Raw genomic sequence first — 20,353 nt, forward strand, 5'->3', positions numbered from 1 at the left:
TTCATCCTTGATGATGTACATGCTTTGGATTTACTGCAAAAAAAAACATCTGAGTGGTATATCCAACAGGCTGATCATTAGTGGACAGATTACTGAAATAATGTGGGTGTGTAGAGAAACTGTAGACAGATACAACATGGAGAGCCCATACATCACAATCTCTTGTAAAAACTGAAGTGGACTAGAGTCAACCTAGGTTCAGTTGTATGAGAGCTTATGGGGACCCCTCAAGGGTCACGGGACAGCTTCTGAGACAAAACAGCCCTCGCTCTGATCTCCTGGAATGCAGAACTGTACTTGATATTACGAACACCCCTCCAGTATCAATAAAATATGGTATCAAAGTACATATCAAAGATTTGCTCGGATTTAATAGGGGTCATGAGCGGGCTGGACTGCTGTGTGTCATCTATGTCTCCCCTTTGCCTCATTGAATGAGACAAGAGGGATTGTCACACCATATGATGAGTGCACTGTGATCTTTGACTCTTACTCAAGTTTTGCTGCAACCTCTCTGTTACTCTCTATTACTGTCGCTCTCATAAGCCAAGATAGACCCATAACTGTATCGCAGTAACTTAAAACGGATGGAGCGATTTACGCACCCATAATTCACTATTCATAAACCTGCTACTTGGTGGATAAAATTCTATCTGTCCCTCCCCAGTTCATGGTGACTGGAGAAAATTGATCTGTGAGAACCGCTGGCTGCCTCAAATGCCAGGAGTCAAATTGATCCCTGACCAAACTAAATAAATAGCTATCCAGAAATGATCAAAAAGCATGGTTTATAACATTCACAGATCAAATAGACTTGAGAGGGCCAAGTCTCCCACTCCAACCCCAGCCTGATATACTAGCGTGTATAAAATTCTTTTAATGTAACTAGAGGCCACTCATTGCAAGGATTGTCTCCTGTACTTCTCTCCTTTTGCGATGGTATTTCTGAAACCATGACGCCAGGAATGGCTAAGGAGACGGCCAGGTCACTGTGCACTATCCTTTCTTTTATCCCTCTTTCTCTCTAAAGCGAGAGAGATTATTCTGCCAGACACCTTGACCCCTATGGGCTCCGCTACTCCGAGCTTGAATAAAGCCCTTTGAAAAGGAGATATTTTACATTAATGGACAGCCATCCAACAAGTTGCTTCAAAGCTCCCTCCCCAATCACCTGGTGTCCCATGGAGAGCTCGCCCCAACGTCAGCTCCATCTCCTCTTTGATTCCCTCCATCATCCTCATCATTAGAAGCTGACACACAGGCAGGCAGGCGGGCGAGCGGTCAGCCAGGCAGGCAGGGCCGTCGAACGCATAGATGCGCACAAGAAGCTTTTCAAGTGCAGAGAGGCTGACCTTCCAGAGAGCGAGGTCAGCTCCTTAACACACAGCCTGAGCCTTGACGCTCAGGATCCTACAGAGTGCTGTGTATACATGACACAGCATGGCTACTGCCTTGTAGACACCACATCAGACTGGAGCGTCCAAACCGATGTGTGTACAGTCCACAGCGGGGCCACCTTCCTCTCCCGCATCAGATCATGGATGTCCAGCTCTGCCGTCACGCAGCCTGAAACACGCAAAGTCGATCATCGCCTCTGGACAGTCTCTGGTGTAGACTCACACCGTTTATCCAATTTGAATTAGATCTCTAGTTACTGTATATACTGGATAGAAACGAGGACAAATAAAGCATGACATGAAATGTGTATTAAGAAAAGGCATATGAAGGGGTAGGTAGGTAGATTCTAGTAAAATAGCAATTGTGGGTACAGCATCAATAGCCTGAGAGACATCACAACACACAAAAGACAAATGGCATAAATTAAGATCCTTTACAACATTAACAACATTCTCAAAACATGGCTGTGTCTGTATTCTCAAAAACAACTTGTATGTACATCACACCCTTCAAACAGTGGAGTGCTGTGTTTTTATTCTGAAAGAGTACATATATGGTTTTGTGTGAGTGGGAAATCATGAGTCACAATGAGTGTTTTTCCTTTTTTTTCTCCACTTTGAGAGCTGGCATTTTGCATCCTGCTGTGCAACTCACAATGCCATTTAAAATGAACTGTAGACGATCGCAGGTGAAGGCTGCCTGCCTGAAGTGTGACTGTGTACGCACTTGTTCGTCTGTCTTTGTCAGTTTGTGTGTATTGTGTGTGTGAGCAGGTTTCAAGTCAGGATGGGTTTTGACAAGTGACACGCTGCACTCCAGAAAGCTGGAGTGAGATGACTGACTAATTCAGGCTACGCTGATAACTGAGATGTAGCAGAAGGAGATTCAGGCTTTCACTCCGTCAGTTGGAGGCGCACTGTGTTATCCGTTATCCTGTCAGGGCAGACAACAAGATGTAACTAGCAGGATAGAGAAGGAGGATGAATTTGGAAATCATGAAACCTGCTTGTCATTGTTGGTCAAAACTGACAGCCTGGGGTGGAAAAACAGCTAGTTATTACACACTATTTATTCACTTTAATTAGCCATGAAAAGATCTCAATACAGCTCTTTGGTTACAGTTCATTACAAGCTGCACTGCAATGTTTTGGAGGAATGAATTCCCAAGGCTATGCATCCATTTTGTAGGAAAAATGAAGACGGTAAGGCTCATTATTCAGTATCTTTACAACATATATTATCTATTCTCCACATAATTAAAATTATCTACTGAATTTTGTTCATTAATGATATGCATCACAGTTTGTTTCCTAACAATTTATGTCTCATTTGCAACTCCCAGTACAGCGGCCCAATTTACAGATTGTCCTGACTACTCTCAACAACTAACACAAGACTAATTATGCTTAACTTCCCGTCTCTCTATTAGCTTTCTTTGATGTTAAGACCGTAATTATTATTAAAGTATGTAAAGTATGACTTAGATTTGGCTTTATTACTGAGCTGTAAAGCCTGTATGAGCTGGAGGGCATCTTCAAATCATCATGATCCTATCAAGTCTTCCTACATCTAGGCAGAAGCGGACCGAGTATGCGCATCGGGGTGAAAGAAACGATGGATTGGGAAATAAATAACAAGCAAGAAAGCAATATGTAGGCTTCAATGTATTCTAGGCTTTCACGTAGGCAGGTGCTCTCTGCTATTATGAGTCAACACAACCTTGCTGAATTGGGTCAATAAAGATTATCATATAATCTTTTCCTCCTCATTTATTTTAAAGCTGCATATGTACAGGTATGCTACAGATCACCCATGGTTAAATTTAGCATATATATAAAATTATGAAAGCATCAAAACTGGCACTAAAACAAAAGCAAAGATTACCTTTTAAACAATATGCAACATAATAAATCATATCACTGCAATATGATTCCACAGACAGTCAATTAAAAATAATATTGCCTGGCCCTACCATATGAAGGTGCCTGCTGCGTCATAAAGGAGCAAAAGCCTGTTTAAGAACACTAAATTCACAAAAGGAGAGAATTCTACAAAAATGCACAAATTCAAATCAATTAAAATGTGAAATTGTTAATGAAGCACAAATTACTATTTGAACTGTGCAAAATTGTTTTCATGACCTCAAGAAAACAGTCTGTTGCAACCTAGGAATCTGCTATCTTGAGGCAGTGCAAATGAAACTGAAGCTGCACAATGTGGAGAGAAAAAGAAGTCTTGGCAGATCCCTGTGAGGATGGATTTCTTCTCAACTTGGTGTCATAATCAGTTCATGTGACCAGGGCGCTAACAAGGTGAAGAAGGTGTGAAAACACAACAAGCGAACTGCAAACATGTGTCTTGAGACCACATGTGAAAAGTGCAACTAATTGCATGATGACAACAAATGGAAAATGACAGCACATTGGAGAACTGCACTGTGCAAAGCTTTGACTGGAGGCCTGCACACACGGTTTCCAGTCAATAGTAAATGTGGTGCTTCCTTCTGGTAAAAAAAAAAAATAAAGTTCCTAGACAAGGGTTATTTAACTTATTTAATTCCCATTTTTACACTTTATATATTTACAGTTCTTACTTGGACTAATGTATTAACCTTGCGTGTATCTTACTTTATATATATTTTTAGCAGGAATACTAAAAGATAATTTGAAAATGGTTTCAAATGGCTAGATGGGGTCTGATTTGTACAGAAAATTTCTCGCAAAATAAGAGGGACATAGCATAGCTTATTTTCCCCCCCATTCGTGCACCAACATCTGCTCCATTCCTCCTCCTTCCATTCTTTCATGTTTTCCTCTCCTCGCAGCCTTCTCCATCATCACTCCTCCTACCGGAGTTACTCTCCAAGTGTTGCGTTGCACAGCCCACGTAGCACGGAGCAGTGCGGGCTGTGGCTCTGCCAGTGAAAACACAAGAGTGTAACAGGATAATGAGAGAGGCAGAGAGGGCCTCTCTGTTCTCTATGTCTCAGCATTTTCCGATCCCTCGCTCGGTCTCAATCCTCGCCCTTAACCCACGGTATCTGGAGCTGCTGCACAAGTGTGTTTCAAAAGACCTGAGAAAGTTCAAATGTAATTGAGGACTAATATTGATATCCAAGATATCTCATTATGAGAAAAAACTTTCACTCTTTTAAATCCCTCCACTTTCTATGTGCTCCAACAGCAGACAAGCCCTCTCCACTCCTAAGCAACCAATGCTAATCACAGCGCTGTCATCACTCTCCTATGCACCCTGACCTCTCGTTCGTCTATCATACCCTCCCAAGGACTCCAATCGATACCTGACACATGACACTTAACACACACACACACACATACACTGACAAACAGTAAGGTTTGCAATTGAACGTCTTTCTGATCTGGCAGGGACAGGGTCTATTTTCTGGCTGAGCGGCTCACATCCCGTTTGTGAGTCTTGGCAGCCTTGACTGGGAGTTTCTCTCTCACCTCCTGGGTCCTCGGAGGTGTTGAGCGCACAAGTATACAAACACACGCACAAGAACATGTAAATATACACGGATGTAAATACACGCACGTACTGACACACTAAATGTTCAGTATTCATAATTCAACTGGCTAGCATTATTTCCCAGGAGCTCTTTCTGTCAAGAGTTTAGTCATTTGAATCCACTTAAATGGAGAGCAGATCTTTCAGTGTCCTCTGGAACAACACAGTGAGCATTGAACTGAGGTCATGTATCAGTTGACAGTTGGCTGCATAATTTATGTTAAGTTGAAAATCTCTGGTGTCAGACACAGTTCATGCATAGACCATAGCTCATATATTGACAGCGCTACAACTAGATAAAAAGGTAATAGACCGTAATATGTCATCCACTCTACAATGTGCCGTCTATTCTTCCCTCAGCTGCTCTTACTGCGACCACAAAAGGTTGTCTCCGGACCAGTGCCTAGTCATGTTACCGGGGAAAGGAGAATGACACCAAAAAGAAAAGAGGCATTTTTATCAGTGTGCACGTTCCCATGACATAAGGTTTACTTTCTGATTTAACTACCACATATACAATTAATGGGGGGTACATGACACCTGTATCTTACAATACAATAGACCTACAATAAATGTGAGAGACATGAGACTGTGACAGGGAGGTGTTGATTTACCTCTCAACTAATTGCTCAGCCTATATAGGATTGCATTATATGCATGTCTGTTCTATGGTCTTATGTACGACATGGAAGATTATTATAGGTTCTGTCATGCAGTATACAGTATTTATTGTTAAGTTATACAACCGGATAAGTAATAAAATTGAATATTAATTGAAAAGAACGGTAAAAATGACATCTGCAATCTCTAATCTCTCCTCTAAAATCTAATTCCTGTAATTTTGTTAAACCATCGAACAAAGTAACTTTCCACAAATTGCATCAATTAAACATGGCGAATCAAGCATGTTTGGTGGTTGTAATCACATCCATGTTCTCATAAAACTGTAAAAATCCAGGGGTGACGGGTTTCTGGCTTCCACATGGGCGCAATAAAAGCTACTGAGGGGGTTGATCAGTATCTACAGAAGTTATTTTTGATGGTTTGTATACCTTCAGGTGAACAAATGGTGAAGTAACTCATTTTAAACACTAACAAGTGGTCCTGCTTCTATGATGTACTGATAGTGAAAGCAGGACACCGGTCTTCTGTCATGCTTGACTGATGTACAGTGGACTGCCAACTGTAGCAATCTGTGTATGTGTTTGCGTGCATGTGGATGCATTGTGTGTGTGAATGTCTGTCCGTATGTGTGCACACTCGCCTGTGTGTGCATGTTTGTGTTCTGCATGTCTTGTGTATTCGTGTGCATTTGCAGGCGCGTGCTGGTGTGCGAGAGGTGCTCCCTGTTGTGTCGGCCGCGCCACCATGCCATCTGGAGAGGAAATCGAGTGTGAAGTACAGTATAGTTTGGGACCAAGCTCCGTGGCGGCGGCTCAGCAGTTAGTTCATTAGTTCCAAACTTCCAGGGATTAGGAGAGAATCTCTACGGCAGGGAGGCAGGGGGGCAGGGAGGATGGAGGGACCCATGTGGGGAAAAGAGAGGAAGAGAGAGAAACACCAAGAGGAATACTGGGCCATAGGGCACTAAGAGACAGAGAGAGAACATGAGAGAGAGAGATAAACAATCTTAACCCTGAGGACCCTGGCGAGGGGAGATGAGCGAGAGAGAGGGACAATGAAAGAACAAGACGGCGAGGGAGAGAGGAGGAGAGAGGACAGGTGTAGCCGTCAGTTCCGCTCCGGGGTTTCAACCTGCCCTCCCTCTTCCTCCACCCCACTGATCATACAGATATGATGATATGTGTAAGAGTGTTAGAGCAGTCAGCCTTGTCTTCCCTCCCCTCTCTCCTCCTCCTTCTCTCCCCTCTGGGTCTGTGGTGACAGTTAGCAAGCTCTGGGTGGCTCCTACCCTTTACTCCTTTTCTCATCTCCCTGCCTCTTAAGCAGCCAGCATTACTGCCAAGATGGAGCGCAGACATTTTTGGAGTCAAAGCGGCAGGCAATTAAAGCGGGCACTCCCGGATTTCAATTTTCAAGGGGAGGGGGTGGACTGACCTTCATGGCGTACCTTTTTGTCATGAATATCGCTCCCTGTTTTAAGGTGAAGGTGACAGATAATGAAAAGAATACATTAATGAACACATAATAGGAGGGTGGTTGTGGGCAGTAGCCCCATCTAAGGCCTATCCATGCATACCCGGTAACTAACCTCGCATTTCACCTAACCCATTGTTGCCGTCACCAAAACACTGGTTCAGGATGGCATTTAGTAAGCTCAGCCTCTGCTCCCATTATCGCTTCCCAGGAAAAAAACAGACATGCATTACGAGACCATTGTTGAGGCCTGGCATCTCCTGGCAAACACACAATGCCGACTGTGCGGTTGTCATGGTGAATATAATCGCAGCTATGGTATACACTGTAGAAATTGTCAGTGCAAACACACTCATAACGCAAAAGCTAAATCTCTCATTTATTTACGATTCAGCTGGTCCCAGAGCAGATCTAATAATCTAATCTTAATCTAACAGAACAGAACAAGCAGATGTAAAGGTGTCCAACAACATGTGCATCCGAGTGCCGCCATTTAAGATCTTAAATCTTGGCAGATGCTTTTGTCCAAAGCAACTTGAAATAATCAAAACTCAAAAGTAACATGAGCCAGATGTCAGTGCAACCAGTCCAAATAAACAGTTTAAACGGTTTCAAAGGCCAGTGGCCAGTGCTGAGAGATTTCTTTTAAGGATGACAAGAATGACCTTGTGCTAGCATGAGGTGATATCACGGTGTACAGACACACCCTGGAGTACACTTCTACATCACTACAGCAAAGACAGAGGTCAAGCCACCAAAACAGCTGAAGGACAAAGCACTCGGTCACAGCTTTGACCAGGCAACAGTCTCTCTGTGTCCAATAAAACTGTTCCCGCAGATTTTACGTCATGTCTACACATGGAGGGCAGTGAGCAGCACGTTGACAGCGCAGCACGTTAGCAGTGCAGCAGCAACAGCTTCAGTACGCCATCAATGTCTACACAGGATGCGTTCAAGCGCAGTGCTGTTGCATAGGTCACTTACATTTTGGCAGCGCTGCGATCCCAATACACAAGACATATTTAAGAAAATAAACTTTAAAAGCCATAACACAGCTGTATAAATTAAAATAAAAGTGTACCCGTTCTGTCAGACTGGTGTGAGAAGGACAACCTGTAAACGTGGCTGAAACACCTCCTGTGTAGACAAGCCTTTACATTTTCTTTACTCAGATATTATGTTGATGTTAAATGCACTCAACAATGATTAAATCAGGTGCAGCAGCTATTTGTTTGAATTTCAATTTTCTAACTCCACAATTTGCATCTCTTAACAGGAACATCCTAAGAAATATATTGCATGACTTCCTTAGTGCGGCCTTTTATGTAATAAAGAAGACAAATAAAAACAAAACATTTTTTAAAACTGAATTTTTGAACACCTAGTGAAAAAGTGATGACAATGATTATGCCAAATCGATTTCAAAACATGGAAATTAATATCCACAACAAATGTCCTAGTGGTGTTCCTTCCAGTGCGCGCACACACACACACACACACACACACACACACACACACACACACACACACACACACACACACACACACACTGTTAATCCAACAGGAAAAAATATCATCTTAAGCGAAGGTATAACTACACAACAACCCCCATGGATTTCCAATTGCCAAAGTGGAGAAAGAAGCTGAGAGTGTGGGAAGTGAAGAAAGGATGCCAGTAGGAAAGGCGCATTTTGTTATTGAGTAAATTACTAATTTTTATATTACACAGTGCAACCTAGCAAACACATAATAGGTTATAGGATTTTTGTACACTGTGTCAGACTCTTTTAAAGTTAACATGGACCTATGGTGTCAAAAAATGGCTGAAATCTGTCCTGATGTCATGCTTTGTACTGTGCGGTGCTAATGTAGCCAAATCAGAGAGGGAGAAAGTAATGAGATTATTAGGCAGGGAACAATTGAGGTACAGTACTGGTATTTTGATGTGCATTACTCAGAGTGCTGTTAGTGGAAGACTGAGAGGCAAGCCTGCTGAGGGACTTGATTCTGCATGTTAAGGGAATGGAACTGCCCTGTAGTTAATGCCATCCATTTTCCCCTTTGTTTTTAACAGCATACACCAGGGCCTAATGCTATTCTCTACTTGTACAACCCACCAGCTAATTGCTAACAGAGAAAAGGATTTTTTTTTTAAATCATATCCTATTCAAAACTCAGATAAAGTCAGAAATATTGTCAAATGATTTATGTGGAATGAGTGGATTGGTGAAAGAAATAAGTGGGTTGTAGCAGGATACTTTTGTTGAAATAAAATAGAGACATGGAGCAGTCACATGCTGACAGCTCAAGAATCCAGAGTCTGAATTCTCCTCAAGCCTGAATGGCTGCTTCAGTGCTGCATTCCTCTCCACATTTCCCCCTCTAATAAAGACAGAAGCTCTGACATCCACCAACACCATCGTAGGGTCACAGTTTTAGCCTGTCAGTCACACAGGCCATCATCTTATTGTCTTTATCTACTACAGGAACAGCCTCCAGCCATATCAATCATCTTTATTATCATGACTTAAAAACCTTTGTTAGTTAACTTACTACCCGGGCCCCTTCTTTATCCTACTCTCCAATCACAATTTCATGGGCAGTTCAGCAGGACCAATGGGGAGGTCGTGTGGGCGGGAAGAGAATGCTTTTAACCTGCTGCATCTGGCGCTTTCCCGCTGCTCACCCAGTGGGACATGGTCACCTTGTTTTAAAAGGACCCTGATAGGGGGGCACCACTGCCTTTATACCATCATAATAGGGTGAAATGTTCTTGTTTTAAACATCTCACTTAGGTAGTTTTCCTTTCAGTGATAAAGACCGAGCACCTGTCTGAAGGAGAGAGATGGAATTAAAATCATTCAGGATCACACAGCTGTACGCAAGGGGTTTGTGTGCTCCTTGCTGACCCATTCATACGAAGCTGCATTTCATTTACACATGAGCATCTGTGTATTTATGTACCTTTTTGCTGAGGGCTACACCATCCTCACAGTCCAAGACGGCACAGTCGACCTCCAGCGAGGCTAGTTTCCTCAATTTTCGCTCATCATTGCCAGGGCAGTAGAGAACCGCCCTGCGGGGTGTGTAGCGCAGCGAGGGGCCTGCCGAGTGATGGTGATGACGCCATGCTTCGGTACACAACTGCCAGGCTGCGGGCAGGAGCCAACCGCTCTCCCTGTCAACAAAAATATATACATACCTAAGCACACAGCCAGCACACAGACATATACATGTGTTTGCGTACACAACACTCCGTAGTAATATGAATGCACTAATGCATGTCTTTGGTGCATACATTACTCATGAGCACACACAGTATCAATACAGGGCTAAGGGCAATGAATAATTAAAGGTTGTTGCTGCATTCATCTTCATAATATCTACAGTGTTTATATTATACGTGAAGATCCAGAAGGAGGCTTCTTCCTCCAGACTAGAGTGAAAGTCTGGAAACGTTTCATTTTGGGAGTTCTGTTTGCCCTTCAGCTGTCCATTGAAGTGGATGAGAGACGCTGACCTGTGCTTTGGCTCTCTTTGTGGAGAACAAACTCACCCAAACACTGAGCCAGTCATATGCTAATGATGCCACACTGCTGAATATCTAGGCAGGGCAGAGAGTGAATGAGTAGGGGGGTGTCAGTGGTGGTTGGAGCTGAGTCATGGAAAAATGGAAGTTTGGGGAACCCAGAAGGCTAAATTCTGTATCTTTGTTACTACTATGAATTCTGTAGGTGCATAACCTACTTTATAGACAATTCTACTCTATTAGTGACGAAATGGATAAACATCATCAAAAGTACAGGTACTTTAAGATGCTATTGTGATTTGCAATGTCAATCACAAAATGCTGCATTGCAATATTTATTGAACATCAGTAAAATAGTGGTACATTATTTAATATTGCCGAGCTAGCACACCTTTCGAGAGAGAAATGTAGTTTTAAAAGATAAATCAGCTATGCACAACTTTCAGTCACACGTGAAATACATTTAAACGTTCAAGAGTAAGTACAGTACAGCATTGTAAATGCAGTTGTGAAAGCGGTTTTTAGAAATAAATGATGATGAAGAGTCAACTAATTACTAAAATCTACAAAAGAAAAAAAAAAACGTTTTTGTTGAAGTGTGTTCAAAACAACTCCTCTCTAAGTAAAGCCACATAGTATCTGTTACCTCTTGACAGCATGTACATTATTCTTTTCATTTTGGGCTTCTCTCAAATGTTCTGCAGTGTCTTTGCTCTTCAGAGGATGCTTCTTACACGTTTAGAAAAACATGCAACAAACCGTTTTTGGTGGCTATTTTATTTTTAGAAGCATTTCATGTTTTAAGCAGCACTGACTGAGCGACTGTGCTGCAGCACAACGAGGGGGAAAACGTGCATCAAGTTATTCATGTTTTCCAGCTTAACAACATGAAAATATAAATGATTTACTTGGATTGCCACACAGTGAAATACCAGGTTGACCAGTTGTCCCACCTCAACATGCACACTCAAATGTGTCGAGGGTTCACAAACAAAGTCCCAAACACACACAGCTATAGTGGCTTGTGTCCCCCTCCCTCTCCCATCACATACACGCACGCACACACCCACACAACTGTGCACAGCAATAACCATAATCACTGCACACACGTCTTAATTATTTGTTCCGTCAATCTGGCCCGTGAAACAATTGTCCCTAATGAATAGCTAAATGTTTAGGATCAGATATATCTAATTACAGCGAGAAACAGCTTCTTCCTCCACTAACTCTTGCTGGGTATCAGAAGCCCTTCGAGGGATCATATTGGGAGATAGTGTCCTTTGCCTAAGCAAGACAAGAGAAAAAGAGGAAGAGAAGGGGGGTATTCCTTATGTTGAAAAAGGGGGCTGAATTATTCTCTTTTCTTGTCTTTTGCTCTCTAAAGGAGCTGAAGTCACTTCAATAGCCACTTAATCCTGTCAACTACGCTTCCACATGCCCTCCAGTCCCAATCAGGCCTAATCTACACTGAGATGTTGCGGTTGTAGCAGGCAGTTAAAACCAATTCAGGTTGTTTCCAGTATTTTACTGCTTCCAGGTACATAGAGCCTATTCAGACTGGGAACAGTAGTCACAAAAGGCTTGGAGAGAAAATATAGAAAACGTTGGCGGGAGGACTCCGGCACACCACCATGCGAATTGTGGACCAGTGAAAATCAGCAGAGCTCACAGTTATTTCCGGGGAAAAAAGCTACAGGGCCCAAATTGTTAGGGAAGAGAGAAAAAAAAGCAAACAGTAAAATTAAAAAAGAAACTAGTGGATGAGAGGACAGAGGTGTGCTGAGTGGTAGGGGGCAAGAGGGGGCTGTTGAGACCTAAATTAAATCAGTCTATTCTGTGCATACAGCTCCAGGGGAAATGTTAAAGAGCCATACTAAGAGCCCACTTAAAAGGCAAATATATTATAATATAAGTGAAGTACAAAAAGATGGTGGCTGTAATTTAAGAGCAGGTTTCATTATGAAGGAAGAAAACTGAGAACGGGGGAAGGGAATGGAGGTGCCTTGATGTTGGCTACAGACAAGACAAGAGAAGCAGAGGTCAATAACAGAGACCAAAATCAGCCATTTTTTCCCTTAATTCTACTGTGCTACCTCTTTCTGCTCTTTCATAGCTCGCAGGAGCTCTCATTTTACAATAAATTGGTAACTAAGGGGTGAAGAAGGCAGGTAATTTCACTTTTTTTCACCCTGACACGGAAATAACTACAACATGTTTGGTTCTCCTTAAAAAAATAACTATCTAAAGAGATGATATGTAGGCAGGCGGACAGGAAGTAGCAGCGAGGCTTATGGAGTCCCATACATTAGAACATATCAGAAAGTGGTGAAAAATACCCAGTATAATTTCCCAGAGCCCATGTTAACGTCTTCAGTCCACCACCCAAAAGGTGATGTAGCTGAGCTTTACATGACAGATGATGTTATATGCAAGCTGAATTTCACTCTCTTCTGTTAACAGACACCAGTTCCATCAGAGACTATGAACAAACTTAATGGCATCCTCTCAGAAAGGTGGTCTTGCCTACCAATCTTTTTCAACTTTCTGTTCAGAGCCTACAATTCCTTTACCTTTTTGTAATATTGCTGTGGTCCACTGTTGCAAAAATCTAGGAAACATGGCAAACCTTAATTCTTTTCTGTCCCCAAAAAATCTTGGCCCAAAAATTGTGCAGACAGAAAACAAAGGAAAGTATTGTCAACAATATGGTAAGTAGCATACACCTAAATCAATTAAGATTTGCTTTTACATACCCTGAGAATGACCAAGCCAATGACAACCACCAAACTTAAAAAAGAAACATCCGTGTGGCGTATATGTCTGGTCAATATAACTCAAATGTGACCACATCTATAAGCAGCTTATTTGCAATTCTTTTAATTAATTGATTTACTTTAATCTGGTGCTGTTTTTACATTATGGTCATAAATGTAATATTAAACATTTCAAATTTCCCATAAAAACCCCAAAGGAGCTGCTTATAACATCAGGTGGCCATAAACATCACAGATAGATTTGAGCAGAGCTGTAACCAAAGGGGATTTAGGCACCAATCACTTCCATATATTACACGCAATCTGGATATTTTTATTTACACCATCTCACATCTGGTGCACATTTCCCATTATTAGATGACTACATAGTTGTGTTCTATATATTTAACAGTCCCCAAAGTACCATATGCACCTACGTTACCAATTTCTTTTCCTCTCCCCTCTTTTCCTTTCTTTTTTACATGAAAGGTTATGATAACACGGGGCTGTGTGGCTAAATTAGCAGCTGTAAAGTGGTGAGACCTGGCCACAGTGACTACGTTTACTGGTCTGAGATCAGAGGTAAGTGTGTGTTCGTGGGTTTATATGGTGCTGGATGGGACTGGTTCTCATTAGCAGAGAGGCAGCAGTAGACCCAGGCCCAATGTGGCACTAAAGGGGGGAGGTTGAGGGGAGGATAGGGAGGTGGAATGCAGTAAGAGGGTGGTGAGCTCCATGTTAGACTAGACATGGGCCTTCCTGAGGCATGTACATGAGTTTTGAAGACCCAGCAGTACAGTATGTCATATTTGAACCTGCTGTCTAGCAAGTAATTATTATCAACAGCCAAAAAAAAAACAAAAAAAAAAACACTGTTCTTACAAACTTTCAGGCTTATTTTCCTCTACAATATTTGGCACCTCTCCATTCTGGCTGAGCAGCATTTTATATGCAGATTTGTGTTTGCCTTCCCCCAACACACAACAGAGAGTGTCTTGGACAAAGCCGTTCCCTGGTATAGAACCATCAACTGATCTTCAATCCAACAGAATAGCTTCTGATGATCTGACACTCACTGTAAGGGTCTCTGTAGTGTCCGACTACAAAAAATGCACCTTGAACCACATATCCTTGAACTACACATCTTATCTCCACCACTGTCAGACAACTCCGTCACTGATGTACACGTTTGTCATATTCAGCTCCTGTTCCCCAGTTTCATCTCCTTATCTCTGAAATCCCTTGTCATGTAATCCAGACAGATGCACCAATATTTCTCAAGGTAACAGGTCATCTCAATAAGAAATGTCAAACCTGGACCTGAGATTTCACACTTCCACATAACTGTGTGAGTCTTGTGAGTCCTGTTTCAGATTATGCTTTTGGCATTTGGGGGTTCCATGAATGTGTCAAATGTAAAAAAAAAAAGAGCTCATCACAGAGCTATGTTACATTTCTAGGAGTCCAGACGTTTACACCAGTTTCGGCCATCAGTGGTGATACAGGATGGGAACCTCCAAACATTTGACATGCAAGAGAGAGGATGCAGACTTTGGAAAATACTTGTGAATGTGCTTTAACAGCGGCTCACTCGAAAGATATTTAACTGGGACATTTTGAGACCGAAAAGCAACAGTATCAGTCATTTCAGCAAACACCCAAGTACAATATTTGTTTATGTTTAAGTGACAAAGACCTCTAGCGGCTGTAGTTAAACAGATTTATTTACAACCATTCCAGTGATTTGTAATGGTTTTAGAGGCATCAGATCAGAAAACGTTAATGTTAATTACAATCAGCGTATTTTGTCCTATTATTTGGAGGAAGTATTCGACATTTTGCATGGATTTGGGTTAGTGAGATGTCAAGTCAAGTCAATTTTATTTATATAGCCCAATATCGCAAATCACAAATTTACCTCAGGGGGCTTTATAGTCTATACAACATATGACACCCTCTAGTATTAGATGAAATCTTTATTTTATAATGTTTCATTTACTTTTTATTTCTCAAAACAGGTTAAAGTGAAATATTCATGATGCTCAGCGTAATTCATGTTTTATTACTTATTATATGATGAGTTCAGCAAAATACAAATTTCTGATGAGTTCTAGGAGGGGAACCCTTTTTTGGGATGAATTTTTAATAAAACAACTAACTAATTAACTGTCAAAGACTAGGCCTCTTCAGCTGCAGCATGCCACACTCTGGCCTATAGAAACAGGAAGGAAGAGTATATTAGATCTTAATAAATATTTAACTTGACATAAGATCTATGACATAATATGTAGCCACTATTGTGTTGTATTGTATTATGAATAGCCTGTAGTAATTGCTTCATTATCATGACGTGATGATCACCATTTCCTGTAACTCTACTGGCCTCCACCTGGCAGCATAATAGCCTAATTCAGGTGGTAATATTCATCCTACCACATGAATTACAGCAGATAACAAGAGGCCCACTCCAAAACAGACCCTGGCGACAGCCTCCCTCTCAATATGTAGATTTCCACAATTATCTTCAGCATGGTGGTGCAGACAGAAGCTGTGTCTAAAATGCTCAAAATTAAAGATCTGTGTTTCTACCCCACAATAATCAACTACTTCTTAATATGCAAACTACATTTTGAGGTCGGTGGTGCTTAAGATTCCAGATTAAATTTGGTGAAAATAAAGATGAATAAAGAGTAGGGAGGAAATCGATGTGTCTGAAGCATAAACAGGCTCTCCGTCTGCAGAAAGCTGTCTGCGGGTGGGAAATAAAATGGTCAAAAAGTCATCAATATTTACCTAGCTTAGTGTCCACCTGCCTGTCTGACACTTTTTGTTTTTTAGAATGAAAAAGAGAGCAGAAGCATTCCTCACACATGGCCCTCCTCCCAGCATGATGCTGTATGAGTGGGGTTTTTTATTTTCACACTGCCTCAGGTCTGAAGACACAATTGGATGGCAGAGAAATGCTGAAAAATTAAGCAGTGACACCCAAGACAGGGAAAGGAAAAAGAGTCAGACACTTTTCCTCTACTTTTTCTCTTTTCTCCCCCCTGCTTTCTTTGCTTGCCCTCCAGCAAATTGGAGTTTGGGATGAGCAATCCGTCCCCCTCCAGATAAGATCAACTGGGGGCTACAGAGTTTACTGGGGGCTGGTCTCTCAGACAAAAGCACACTGGAACATTTTGTTGATGACTGAATTGACTGTACTGTAGTATTGTGTTACCAAACGAACAACTGATTTAAAAGAACCAACACCAGATACTCAATATGCTCTGAGAAAGCAACACATGCTGTTCCACTGGCATCATAAAAATGCAATACCTTACTCTTACATGCAGAAGAGATCATGTTTTACCCTACTCTAACCCAAGTCTTCAGCCAACTAAATTTAGCATGTCATGTTTGGCGCAGAGATTGGAGCGTCCATTTTTTAAAATCTCTCTTCCTCAGATTATAACACCACTGGGCCCACATCTTCCTCTTCTCACTTTAAAAAGCTAATTCCAGTGACAATGTCCGTCACAATCAACAATACCCCTTACACCTCCTCCCATCCATGTCTTCTCCCCCTTTCCGGTCTCATTAGTTTGGGTTTTATGCCTTAATCTACACAATGAGGATGAAGTCATGGCGGTTATCTTCAGCAGCCAATGTCTGCCTACCTGTAATCCTTCTCAAAGTCCCCGGCTTTCTCCCAGCTCACAAATCGGCACACAATGCTTTTATGCAAGGCCTTTGCCGTAATGCCCAGAGACGACAGCAGACTTTTTTCTTCTCTTTTCTCATCCCTCAACATAAAACTAGTTAAATCCCACTCCTCCTGAGAAGAACGGGGATGTCTCTATCTAGGTCTCAGGACAGGGAAAAGTCATCAGGACAATCAAAAGGACACCAGAGCTATCATTTGCAAGAGTTACAAGCTGGTTTTGATGACAGTTTTGATGGTAGTCGTCTGTCGAGCCCTCTCTCTCTCTGGCTATCATAGACAACATGATAAATCCATTCAAGTCAGTATTGATCATTGAGTAATTCATGCTGTATATACAGTATAGGCTAAATTAATTTGAAATAAAGAAATTAATAACACAATGCAACATTGCATGTGTGTAGAATAATAGATGACAGTAAAAAATCAATGAATTTATCATTAAAAGTTAATTGAGAGGGGAGCTTAAAAAGGTCAAACAAGTCGCTCCATTCGAGGAGGGCATAAGGGGGTTAGCTTTTAACTTAGCATTTTTATTGACTCTGGCAAAACAAAATGAGCGGGCTCTGTAGGATTGTGCACTCTGCATTGGCCATTCAGGCCGTCAGAGCCCCATTGTAGTACTTTAAAGAGAATGAAAGGAAACCCCACTGGTGGAAATGCAGTGGAACAGCCCCACAACAGGCCACAACTGTTCCCTTATGCATGAAAGGCAGGGACATAAAAGACAAGATGGACTTCTGAGGTAGGGCCAAAAACAAAGGCAACAAAAGTGCTGATCACGAGGGGATGACACGACTCGTCTCGGCAGAAGGAGCAGGGAGAAAAGGAGCAGGGGACAATAGCACTCCCGGCCAAATGACATGTTGAAGAATTGAAAAATCCACACAAGTAGTGTCTTCTCAATTCACTAAACCCACAAGAGCTGGGTGACTGTCGGCTGGACCCTGGTAAGCCTGAGGGGGGTGGACTATAACAGCCCACAGCTTTTCTCTCTCTAACTTTCTTTCCCAAATCTTTCCCTGTTTTGGCAAACAACTTGGCAAGGGCAGAGATGGACTGGGGTGATGGCTTTAGTCTGCACACACCAAACCGAAACCAAACCTAATCAAAACGTGGTGGGTTCCGCTCCCGCAGCTTCCGTTTTGATCTGTTGGCTGTCTGTGTGTCTGATCTGTTTCTGTGTGCCCTAACCACAATTATGCTACTGCCTAACCTCCATGGAAACAGTCAGATGGACAAAAACATGTTTGCGCTCATTCAAAAAGCATCCTTGTTTTAAGGAACACAGTGTAATGGCTGCTGATATTCGAGCCAATGTTTCAGAAGTCATACTAAATAACGCTTCGTTAATAAGAACACTTCCTGCCGATTTTCACCCGGTTGGCTTCTAGACTGGGAACAACTGTGTTTTCTTTATTTCCCATTGCAGGAAATAAATATTTTTTCAGTAAAGGGGACGCACACACACAGCTATGTGGGAATTTGAGTGTGCAATATCTTAAATGAATGGCTAGGCCTAATTTGAAATTCATCCATGACGTTCCGTGCACCCAGGAGAGGAATTTGTGTGAAAAGATGGCAGTTTAGAAAATCAGATTCATTTAGCTTACATTAATAAATCACTTTTCACACAAACACACATACGGATTTCATGCATTGTATATGTGAATAAGAACCTACACATGCCTCTAAAGTAAGGGCTAGGACTACTTGTTGTATGCCAAATGCTGAACAGTGCACTCCACCAGTGAAGGCCCTCCTCCACGATAGCCTGAGGCCAACCCACAATTCTTCACACATACCCACGGGCCCTTTCACTGGCTATCACCCTGTCTGATTAATGGATCGATGTGGTAATTGATTAGTGAAGAGGAGGTGGGAATAAGAACATAGGTCAAACGTCAATAATGTCTTCCTGACAAAAGGTGGAAGACGTAAAATGTACCAGTGATAGCCTGCAGCCAGACCTCTACCCATCAAAGCCCTGGCAGGGCTAACATAAAGGCCCTGGCCCATTCTCCAGCCTGCCCTGCCCTCCCTCCCCAACGCTCCTTTTCTCTTGGTAATGCTGTCTGTTAAAGTGACAGGAACCATTCTGGGAGCTGCTTGTCAGCTCACCTTCATAAAACAAGCCATAAAGCAGCAAATAACAGGCTTATATGGCTTCATTATGCTGGCTATGCAGGATCACAGCCCTGGGCTGAGGGGTGAGGGGAGTCGTGCTGGTAGTGGAGAGGCGGGGAGAATGTTGGCAGGACAGCCTGGTTCTCGTGGAGGTTTGTTGTCCCAACGGCTGTCACCATGTCCATGTTTGCTCAGGATAGAGGACCACTTGACCCCCTTCAACCTTGTATTACTCCAAATCCAAGGCAGGACAAACAAAGAGGTATGACTCACTTTGGAGATGCTATGATAGCTCACACTTGTTTAACTTTGGTATCCAGCTTCATACTTCATCCTAATTAATTGGAATATATGCCCTGCTGCATTTAACACAAGGTGCTAAAGTTAAAAGATTATAATTTGAGTCCTCTAACAAATATCATCCATAATCAAGCAAGAACCATGATGGTGTATCTGAACAGTTATAGACTGGAGATGAGGAGAGCAGGGCCAGATGGAGCATGCATCTGCGACAGTAAACCTTTGGCCGGGGCAGAGCTGGACGTGAGAGAGATTCTCATTTATTTCATGCAAATATCTTTGGGCTGTTTCACAACCTGACAGTGGGGGCTGAGAGGTGGTCAATATCTCAGGTTGTGTCTCCAAAACATTTCCCCTGTTTTTCAGAGTCAGCCACGGGTGCCTGGCAAAGAAGTTAGCAGCAGTGGCAGCGAATGTGTGCACTTGTGTGCTTACCAGTCTATGGCACAAATAAAGCAAGTCCCTATTCTTCGGGACGCAGCTTGTGGCATTTCCCTACTGACTTGCATTGAATGGAATTTGAGCCCTTTCTCAGGTTAACGGTTGAAATCTTGTTTTCAAAGAGCAACATTTAACATAGCGATTCATCTTATATACATATATGATGTGAAGTCATCACCTCAAAGCTTCAACGAGAACTATAAATAGGCTGCTGATATTAGCAAGTCAAATATGCAGAATAGAAAGCTTGCAGAACATCTGGTAGGCAAGCTTACACTATGTTCACCAAAAGTAACTGTCCCTTTATGTGCTTATCTGTCATCTGCCCAGTCCCAGTCGTGTTGAGATCAGTCACTTATCTCTTTAGCAAGGCTGTGAGGCAGCAGTACAAGCGCCATCACTGTGATCATTGTATAGTTAATTGTCACCTCCATCAACATTAGCACTCTCTAACATGCTAACCAGAGGGGGAAAAGG

General features: G+C 42.2%; 1 protein-coding gene across 1 annotated transcript in view; it reads right to left on the reverse strand.

Annotated features, from left to right (window-relative positions):
• Positions 1-20,353, reverse strand: part of clybl (citrate lyase beta like) — a 54,171-nt gene that overhangs the window by 13,920 nt on the left and 19,898 nt on the right. Inside the window, exon 2 of the mRNA XM_070915221.1 lies at positions 9,988-10,201. Within this exon, the coding sequence (XP_070771322.1) occupies positions 9,988-10,201 (214 nt within the window). The remainder of the gene's footprint in view (positions 1-9,987; positions 10,202-20,353) is intronic.

This window comes from Enoplosus armatus, chromosome 11 (assembly GCF_043641665.1).
Source record: "Enoplosus armatus isolate fEnoArm2 chromosome 11, fEnoArm2.hap1, whole genome shotgun sequence".
In the NCBI taxonomy this organism is placed as follows: Eukaryota; Metazoa; Chordata; class Actinopteri; order Centrarchiformes; family Enoplosidae; genus Enoplosus; species Enoplosus armatus.